This window comes from Toxorhynchites rutilus, chromosome 3 (assembly GCF_029784135.1).
Source record: "Toxorhynchites rutilus septentrionalis strain SRP chromosome 3, ASM2978413v1, whole genome shotgun sequence".
NCBI lineage: Eukaryota > Metazoa > Arthropoda > Insecta > Diptera > Culicidae > Toxorhynchites > Toxorhynchites rutilus.
In genome coordinates, this window is record NC_073746.1 from 36,260,811 (window position 1) to 36,271,840 (window position 11,030).

The 11,030-nt window shown below is 37.3% G+C and overlaps 1 protein-coding gene across 2 annotated transcripts in view; it reads right to left on the reverse strand.

The window, feature by feature from the left end:
* The window catches only part of LOC129778226 (NF-kappa-B inhibitor cactus-like), a 29,031-nt gene extending 20,200 nt beyond the window's left edge, over nt 1-8,831 (reverse strand). The window contains exon 1 of one of the 2 annotated variants that reach the window (XM_055784999.1): nt 7,864-8,831. In XM_055784999.1, coding sequence (XP_055640974.1) covers nt 7,864-8,288 — 425 coding nt within the window. In that variant the 5' untranslated portion in view covers nt 8,289-8,831. The remainder of the gene's footprint in view (nt 1-7,863) is intronic. The other variant, XM_055784997.1, reaches the window with a different exon arrangement.
* Nucleotides 8,832-11,030: the final 2,199 nt, after the last annotated feature.

The window sequence follows — 11,030 nt, forward strand, 5'->3', positions numbered from 1 at the left end:
AATATAATCATTTCGGTACTGATGACACAAAAGATAATTTATCCACATCATTTTTATATTTCCCGGAAATCATTTTTTAAACGACACTAATTTGAAATTTTCAACAACAATGTAAAAATCAGACTTCAAGCTTAGATCATTGAGAAATGAGATATCCACTTTTGGCTGTTATAGCATCTACGGTTGCCAGTACAGAAACCTTTTGATAGTTTTTTGTTCCAAATATACATTTTAATTTTTTCATAGTTTTTAAATAACGCAAAGTCGAACGTTTCAGCATGCATTAGGCGATAAAAAAAACGTTGTTCACACTACGATTGAGCGATCTTGGATCGATCTTTTCCTCTCCGATATTCGATTTCCGATTTTTTGGATCGATTCTTTGTACTTTTTGATCGCAGGAAATTTTTTTAAATTTTTTTGAACGGTGAACAATGTTTTTTATCTGACCACCTGATATATTCCATAAACTTTGGATCCCTTTCAAGGTTGTCAAATTAGTGGTCGTAATTGACTCGGATTATGACACGAATGACACGCACTTTAGTGGTAAAGTGTAACAAATAAATAAATAATAATAATAATAACAAATTATATTAGTTCTGGGACTACTACCAAGATTTCGACTAAATGCCAGATGTATGACATTCAACTTTCCAAAAATCGATACAGCAAAGATCGATACTCTGGTACCGATTTAATTAGTGAATCGATCTCTACGCCGTTTAGAAAATCAATCCATCAAGATTGGTTTTTATATAAAGATCGCTCAATCCTCGTTCACATGTACACTGTATCCACTGAACCAGCCAAGAAAAGATGAAAGTCACTATAATATCGAAAAAAATAATCGAATTGTTTGCTCAACCAATTGCAAATAAGAACCCCAAACCATGAAACCATTCAAACCCTGTCTCATAATACTGTTTGTCAAAAATAGGAATTTTAAACTTTTTATAATGCTTCAAATTTCATGAAGCAACAAACACCTGAACAAAGCTAAAATATACTTGCAAGAATCTGATTTAGGGAGTCTCCGTAGCTCCGTGGTTACGCGTTCCCTTAGTAAGCGATCGATCGTGAGTTCAAAACTCAGGGCCCTCATTGACCATCTTTGTGTTGTTACAGAATAACTACGTCCACGCAACAATCATCAGCGATGGAGATCGATCCACGGTCGAAATAAGATCGATTTCTATACAACTGCTCTGCTCCGCAAGACACATCGGGCTGCTGTTCTATAAATAACTCAACAATTATCAATCAACTGTCTCCGCTGTCCGGTGGTTTAACTGGATAATGGTAGGATCAGAAAGAATACTCTTACGCCTAAATGGCTACTGTGTAAATGTGTACCATATGCAATGGTATAGAAGGGAATACTCTAACGCCGTAAAATGGCAACTGTGTAATGTGCTAATTATAGATATGATAAACATGTGACATGTACACGATTCAAATTCGGCTCTGTTACAGCTAAAATGCTAATGAGCCTAAAATAAACAAAAAGAGAAAAAAAAGAATCTGATTTAAAATTGATCGGTGTTAAGTCAGAGGGACCCAAGTCACAAAATGTGTAAGCTTTATACCACATTCATCAGATTTGGAAAATCAAGCGTACAGCAGAAATAACGGATCGAAATTGTATTTGAATGATCAACGAAAACCCCTTATAGCACTAAACTTCAAGTTTGCTTCTTTTTTCGAAACCAATAAAAATGTCACATAGTCCGGTCTGACTTAACATCAATAAATACTTCCACCCGAAACGTTTTCGATTTCAGCGATATTTTTTTGCATTTCATTGTTTCTATTTATAGATCATAAAATGTGCCTATAAATATGTGAATACATAATGTTCCGTTTTGTTTTACATAATTTTTGCATAAGAGAGAACCCATTTTTTTAATCGTTTAATCGGGGGTGCTGCCATACGAATCAAACCCAAATTTCTGTATAACTCGAAAACTAATCAAGGTAATGTTACCAAATTTGGCATGTGGGGGTTTTTGGGTACGACAAATGTTTCTATAATGTTTCATTCCTCCTGTGAAATGGAGAGGGGGTCCCGTAAAAAAATACACATATTTCAACCAAACATGACAATTGGAAAACTCAGAAGGAATGTTCTACAATTACATAGTGACAAGCGTTGTTAGTCCATTTGATGTTTGCGCTAACGAAATTGATTTTTGTTCGAAAGTGGAAATGTATTTTAATGCGTTAAATCGCACTCGTATATCTTCTTTTATCTAGGGTAAATGATCTTGGTTTGTCCAGTCGAAAATATGATCATGGTTTGCCCACTTTTTTGAATGCTCTAATTCAGCGCTCCTGTGTCAAATAAGGCCTTCGAATGTGTCGGAACATATAATTGAAATTGCCTTTTACATGATTTATAGTAGTTTGATAGTATATTTTTACGAAATCACATGTTTTAAAGGATTATAAAATACACCTTCTATTTGTGTCAATGCGCCCCTCACTCGAGCTAACTTTTAATCGATCACCAGATGATTATTTGGCACGTATTCAGACCTTTTCTGGATTACAACACTTATAAATATTGTAAACATCATGCTTGCTCACCATTTGTATCGAATTTACATAGCTAAACCATTAAATTAACGCATTTTGATGAACTCAATTCTGATCATGAGTTGTCCAATTCAATAATGTTGTTTTGTCCACATGATTTCTATGGCAACCGCTTGGCGCGCTGCAGTTTGTTTATGTTTGTTTATGGTGTGCTTCGCGCATAGCAGAAGTATGGTTTTTCTGTGTTGATTGTGTTGAGGTGAACACTTCTAAAATGCCCTAGAAAAGGCAATATTCTGAAGAAAGCCTAAATTATGAATGAATCAATATGATGACAGTAAACTCAAGCAATGATAAATGCAACATCTAATTGTGAATTCGAATGTTTTCATTCAAAAATGGAGATTTCTAAAACCGGACAAACCATGATCTTTTTTTTGGGCAAACCATGATCAGAGGTGGTCAAACCATGATCATAATTCTTCTTTAAGGAAAATCGTTAAATAACATAAAAATTTGAATAATTTCAACACCTTATGGTAGTATTAGCAACTAGAGACTTGGGGCTTTTCAACAAACCCAAACTCGTATCGATTATGTGTGATTTTCATGAAGAAAAATCGATTTGCATTTACTAGTTGCGTAAAAACACCCAAATTGGACAAACCAAGATCATTTACCCTATATGAATAAAAATGGATCACCGAATGTGTTGATAAGAGCAAAACTCGAGAAAGCAGAGCAAAACACTACGAAAAATGTAACGTTTATTAAGAGTTTTCAAATGCATATTACGCATAATCGTTCTTACGATATATATTATAATATATACCATTGGAGTGTAAATGTATCCAGCATGTTTTTCGCCTGAGACATCAACAGTGAAAATAATAAAACAAGTGAGCAATTTAACAAATAAGATAAGGTATGTTTTGCGAACGGATGCAAAGGTAAATCATGTATTATGCATTCTTTCTTCCAACTTCGTTCCCAAGAATGTTGTATGTAACACAAAATTGTGTGCAATAATTCTTTCTATCTAATAAATTAGCAAAATGTTAAAGTAATCAGATGCAAGATTTAATGCATCACTAAAACTTCATTCAAGATTTCATCAAAGCAACGAGGAAAGTGTCACCCATACAGTGATCTTTCGTTAATTAGGAGGAGGCAGTGATTGTCATGCAAAAACTTATTGAGATCGGCATTACATCGCATCACAAAAATGAAACGAAATTAAATATGAGTATTCTTTAATTCATAATTCTAATGACTCAATTCCTTCTATGATAGATTGAGAAGTAGAACCAATAAGACTGAATTGTGATAGTCTGCAAACGAACATTATTTCATCGAAGAAGCTACTGCTCCCGATGCCTAACAATAAGAATAAGAAAATGGAAAGAGATCACAATACCAGAAGCTTATAGTCTTTCTCTGTTCGTTACAAACCGTTTGAAGGTTATGAGTACATACAACAAACGGCCCTTTTCAGGGATACTATTTAGAGTTTCAAAAGAGTTAAACTAACAGATTTTTGAACAATGAAAAGGATTAGATTTAAAATAACCAAGTGTTCTGAACAATCACAGTCCTACGTCGAACTTCCGTCCTTGCCCCTAAGCTCAGACCCTTCTACTTTTTTTATGAAACAACCACACAATATAAAAATCTCAAACAATGTAAATCACGTATTCTGATTGGTCGCAAACGCAATCTATGCTCTAACCAGTGCTTGGAAATATCTGTTTTATATCAATCTTTTCAGCTCAATTTCCGACCACATTCGATCATTATACCGTTGGATTCGGGATACCGAAAATTCATATCAGCATCGTTCTCGGACACTGACGAAACGGAGAAGTTCGTTGAGGAAGACAACGAAGTAAAAAATGCTCACAATAGTGACAAGAAATTAAATTGTGGAAGCATGCAAGGTCTCCGTCTCAGTTAAAATGATTTCATTTTACATAGTGAATATGCAATTCCACTTGTCAGGAATGCTTCAAAAGACTCCAGTTCCGATGTAAAAAAATACCGTCTTTACCCAAATTTCGAACATTTAGTTTTTGACTAAAATTCCGAACACACAAACATAAAATGGTGGTATCGAAGACTCAATGAGAAAATCACACACTTATCGGGATATTGAAGATGAACATTCACAACATTCCTGACAATTCAATGACAATAAATAAATGTGAATGTGTTCTCATGACTCGAACTTTAAGAAAAACTCAGATAGCAGAGAACGAATATGAATGAACACAGTTGTAAATTTGTTTGACGTCGAGTGAGTGACAGCAGCATCGACAATCAAAATGAACGCGTTACGCTGATAAAAATGTATTTTCAATATTACTTAACAAGCTCAATATTTCCAAGCCCTGGATCTAACGTCCAGTGCATCTGCACTCGGTGGAAATTGGAATACGGGACAATAATGTGTCACATGTATCTGAAAACCGAGTTTCAGTTTCAGTTGCTGTTTTTTTGTTTTGTTGCGTTTAATTATAGACTTTGAAACCTGCATAATTTTAATACAGCATCATTTCTGACAATCCAAGCATGCTGTGGTGACTCTAAGGCTAAGGAGACATTGGTTCAGAGTGCGCACGAAAATTTGATTGTACGATAACTGACGAAGAGGAACAAACAATTTTGTTCGATAGAAGCTGGTGAATTCGAACGAAGCAAGGGGGAAGCAATGTAACCACACCAATACAACTCAATGTGGTTGTTTACTTTCACTTTTGCATACAATTCGTACGACCACTTTTCCGCCCCCAGTGTCACCTCCGCCTAACACGCTTAAAGGCCGTTATATATTATCAGGCACGTAGCGTAACGGCACGTACCGACACCGGCAGACAAATACATGATATATTCATATCATCAGGCATAGCAACTTCTCTGTACGGACCGGCAGCGCAGACGGAGCGGAGAAATGCTACTGGTGATTGAACCGATGTCGTACCGAAGAACGACGAACGCACCCACACCACGAACTTCGACGTTGGGTTTGTATGTATGGTGCTACTCGCCCATGTAGTTCGTGCCCGGCACCGGCAAAATATTCTTTTCGAGAATTCCTTCATGCATTTGGCTGAAGCGTGCTGTGTATGCCCGGAGCCGTTCCGCTATATATACGCATACACATTTGAAACACACGCAATAATATTTGTCTTGCATGAAACGTGCCGTGCCGGTTACGCTACGTGGCTGATAATATAATATTACCTTAATCGTGTCCCATACATTTGTATGACTCGGTTAGTATTCCCGAACACAGACTACCACTCGAGCATCGTGACGATACGTTTTAGAAATCGTAGTGGAACGAATGAATCGTCAAATTTAATGTCTCTATAAGCGTTCTATTCAAGCGTTGATATAATAAAATGAAATAGAGAAAGGAATAGAGGCGAATGAACTGCAAAGTTTAAAGCCTCTTAAAAACAAAGAAAGAAAGAAGAGAAAGGAAGCTTAGAAATCAAGTGAAACATATGAATCATCGTACAATTGTGTATCCCACTAAGTGTTCTCTGATAATTGGGCAACGAAATAGAATTGTTACTGAAGATATAAGCTAGCTGCGGGTGTGTACATTCGTGCAGACAACAAGGTGATTCCTGAACACAGACGTATGGTTCAAAGAGAGCATCAAATACGGACTATTTATTTCACTTGAAATCCCAACAGAAATGAATTGCTGCTGTTTATGGTTGTTCGATCAAATTTTACGGCAGAGAATATGTCACAATATTAGCGCCGATCCCGTAAGCGTGCATCGGAGCTGAAACAACTGTCTAACACTGATTCCGAAAGAATTAAACGTTACCGAGATAGAATGGGACTGGCTGTATCTAACAGCGTTGATTCTCCTACATGGAATGCAATAGGAGGACTTTCCAGATGCGGTAGGAAGTTTTATATCGTACTAGCTGACCCGATAATCTTTGTTTCGCCAAAATTTATTTTTCGACATCACATTCACGTTATATTACTAAGCACAAGTTCATAACTCCAATCGCAGAACTGTTCATTGTTTGATCTTCAAATGAACCCTTTAAAATGATCTTTTACTAGAAAACTCCAAGTACTTCTACCAAAATTCGTCATTATAATATGAGATTATTTTCAGACACAATTCTCGTTCAAGATTTTTCGACCACTTGCAAATAACATGTTTCTCTGTTACATGGCATAAATGTTTGGTACAGAGAATATGATAGAATAAAGACAACCCTAAATCGAACAATTCCTTCTTCGAGTTTTGCTCTTATCAACACATGCGTCGATCCATTTTGATTTATAAAGATAGAAGAAGATATAGGAGTGCGTTTTAACGCATTAAAATCCATTCCGACTTTTGAACAAAGATCAATTTCGCTAGCGCAAACATCAAATGGACTAACAACGCTTGTCACTATGTAATAGTAGAACATATACGAATTGATTTTTCCCAACTTTCCCATTTTCCTTCAGTGTTTTCCGAAAATTTTCAGTTGTCACGTTTGGTTGAAACATTTGTATTATTTTTACGGGACACCCTCTCCATTCCAGAGGAGGGAGGGGTATCACACCACCATAGAAACATTTATCGTATCCAGAAACCCTCACATCCCAAAGTTGGCTCGATTTGCTCGATTAGTTCTCGAGTTATGCAGAAATTTTTGTTTTATTTGTATGATAGCCTCTTTTTAGAGAGATGGAAGGAGTGTCGAATCACCATAGAAACGTTTATCGATCCCTAAGCTGGGAGGAGTGTAAAACCACCTTAGAAACGTTTCTTGCCTCCTAAAACGACCATATGCCAAATTTAGTTTTGTTTGCTTGATTTGTTCTTGAGTTATGCAGAAATTTATGCCTCATTTGTATGGCAAGGATCCACCATCCCCCCCCTCCCCTCTTTGGAGAGGGGGAGGGTCTGTTCACCATAGAAACGTTTCCTTGCCCCCTAAAAACTTCACATGCCAAAATTGGCTTTATTTGCTTGATTGGTTCTTGAGTTAAGCAGAAATTTATGCTTCATTTGTATGGCAGTCCCTCCGTTAGAGAGGGGAAGAAGTGTCTATTTACCATAGAAACATTTATTGCACCCTAAAACCTCCACATGCCAAATTTGGTTTCGTTTGCTTGATTAATTCCCGAGTAATGCAGAAATTTATGTTTTATTTGTACGGCGGACCAAACCTCTGAAATCTATGTTCTCAAGATAGGCGCTTCCGTGAACATCTTCCAAGCTGGATAAGACCCAAACTTTTAACATGTTGGACATAGAATGTTTTGAATGTAAATCTATGTAACAACTAGAATACTCACGTATCACCATCGTCGTTTTGGTAGAAATACTTCTCGAACTGTCCCGCCACCTTTTGGTTCATCTTCAGCTGAACAAAACTGTCGCACAGTGCACCGACATTGTCCCCGAGTTTGGGATCGCTGGAGCGAGGCTGCTGACTAGATTCCAGATCAACTCCCGAATCGAACGTTTGCGAATCCTCCTCCTGGTGAACACGAGCAGCGGTCGCAGGCTTCTGACTCGTAGAGTGCGAATATTTTTCTACCGACAGTGCTTCGCTTTTGGCTATCTCCGTTGAACTGATAAAATCATCTGAACTCAACTGTCCGGATAAAAAGCCCGAATCGATGGCATCACTGTCAGTGGCTAATTTGTCGTCATAGATTTCCTCCTTCGGATGGGAGCCTCCAGCTGCTGTCGTCTGTCTCGTTTTCGATGGATACATTTCGATTGTCTGTATATTATTTCTTCACAAAAAGATCTTTCTTCGACTTAATGGCTATCGCACACCTATACAATCGGATAAAACACAGCAATCATTCAATAAAGCGAATTGTGCAGATATTCTAATCTGTATTCAACACAACACAAGATGGCGACAGGTCGAATCAACTTTTGTGCGAATATTTTTCTCAATTCACTATTCGATACACAACGTTTCACAGCTATTCGTATTTTTTCAATTTAAAATGAGGCATTATTCGGAAAATTTCGAAAAAGAATCGTAAGCAATCGAACATCACAACATGAGATACGAAACTCCACACGCACACGCTTCGGAAACACAACCAAATCACTTCACGGTTCGAGCAGAACTGTGCGAGCAGTATTCTCCGATTAGTAACAATACAAATTTCGCTCTCCACTCGATGAGAGCACTTGATGGACCGGTTTATTTGGCGATTACTTGTGTTGCAGTAGTTTGTGAGGATGCATGCTGCATCAGCTAGAAAAGTCCCCACATGAAATTCCTGTCCATCAGCAGTGCTGGAAAGTTGGTTTGCTGTAAAACGTAAACAACACCCAAAGAGAAAGCACTCACTCTCATCGTCTTATCAAATCGTCATCGTGCAGGAAATGTACGAAGAGGATGACTGATGTTGGTAAAGGTACTTGTAATCGAAAGGTAGGTGTTGAACTGGGATTGGTGGTTACGTCAACAATGTCTTGCGTTAGTTCACTTATAAAAATACTTGGTAAAAGAAGCTACCAAATCTTTGGTAATGCAAACATTAGTCAGATTCGTTACGTACATGTTTTCGGTACATATTACCAACCGTATCTAAAATGAATTTCTGGTTCAATACATATTCCTATTAACGATTGATACATTTTACCACGCGGTGTTGGTAACTTTGCGGAGAGCATCAATATTCAAATTTTCAATCATTTTTAAACTTGGGTATATGTTAAACCAGCGTCGGACCGACGGCTTATACTGCTGGTTTGACATTTTTTAACAATTTTTATCGCAAATTTGTAAGAACAATTAGTCCGGCGAAAAAATTAACAGTAACAGTGGGTCATGCGGACTCAATGAGTATTTTTTCAAGTACATCTTGCTTGAAAAAAAAAGAGTTTCTTGCTACTTTTTTTCCCACACACCACCAGACAAATGTATCTCCGATCAAAGTAACAAACGTTTTCGGGCTTTGTTTATTTATCTTTTTGGCCGAATCAGAATTTCACTGAAGGAAAATTATCTTTCTGCAGAAATCTTTGTGATTTTCTGTTTCTAGAGCATCAACCAAAACACTCTCATCGTCCACCGGGGTATTTTTGCTGGTGTCCTGGTGGAAAGGCTTCCAGTGATAACCAAGACATTGGCTCCACTTGAAGCCAACTTCGAGGGAAGTGGGATCCAAATGGATGTATTTATATTATTCATTCGTTTATTTCTATGAACGCAGGCAATCAAGTCCGAAAATAACCAAAAAAAGCAGATATATTGACATTTGGCATTTGATATGTTGAATTAGTGCTACAATAGAGCTAAACGTTAATGTACTGAGGTCGACAAAGAAAATATACTAAAGCATTAAATCACAAGCATATAGCCGGTGCAGCAACTTTATTCTACGAAAGGTGTATCAAACTGGAATTGTTGCAGTATGTTACAAATGTTGTTTTAAAATTAAAAATATATTTCGAATCTTCTTTCTCCATTCCTCTCTGTTCACGAATGGTTAATTATATTTTTCACACAATCAGATACAGTTTTGAAATAAAAAAATTATAAGGGGCTGTATCTAGGACACGACCGCATATTTTGGACGTAGAACAACGCAATTATATTATGCAATCCACTTGTTTACCACTTCGAATATTATTTTAAAATGCATCGACATTTTTGTAATAGATTATGTTCTCCAATCATTGTATTTTACATTTCTCTCTGAAATTATTGCACATACCATGTTTACGTAGCTCTCGAACCGCGAAAGTTCATTCACCTCTACTAACTGAAATGACGATTTTCCCAGGCTTCTCAGTTTAAAAGTACATTTTAGGGAAACATACTTCGGTCTGCACAATGACAAGCGAGTACAAAATTATTCAACACCAAACAATACCCCCGACTTGCATGTATTGAAGAAATTTTTCTCTTCGTTGAAATTTCTGCCCGAGATCCAAATTCACGTATTTGAGTTTTAGTTTTAGTTTTGATTTAGTCCTCAAAGTTTTAGCATTTTATATAAGAATGGTATTCAGGTAGTCTAACGTAAACAAATGCACCCTGGCAAACGTGTTAACTTCCATTATATCAAGTAACATGGTATTTCCCGTCTTGACGATCATAGGGCACAGACTGGCAACATGCTTTGTTCGTCAACACGCTCTGACAAACTATTTAGCATTGAAGAGTGAGATTTGTTTTGTCGGTTCATATTTTGTTGCATTATTTGAAGAATCAACGCAACGTAATAGAGATGTTGTTAACGAGATTCTCTTCAGACGGCGCCAGTGGTTGTGTGGTTAGCGTAACAGCCTCACAATCCGATCGGCCTGGGTTCAATCCCAGCTGGCGTCGTTGGGATTTTCTGAGGCGAAAAATCTCTGGTTACGTCTTCCTTCGGAGGGGAAGTAAAAGAAGTTGGCCCGGCTTATGAGTTGTTGAGTCTGATAGGTAGGAACAGGTGGAGTCGCCTCCCTGATGTCGGTGATTGGCACTGAAGTGGCGGAAATA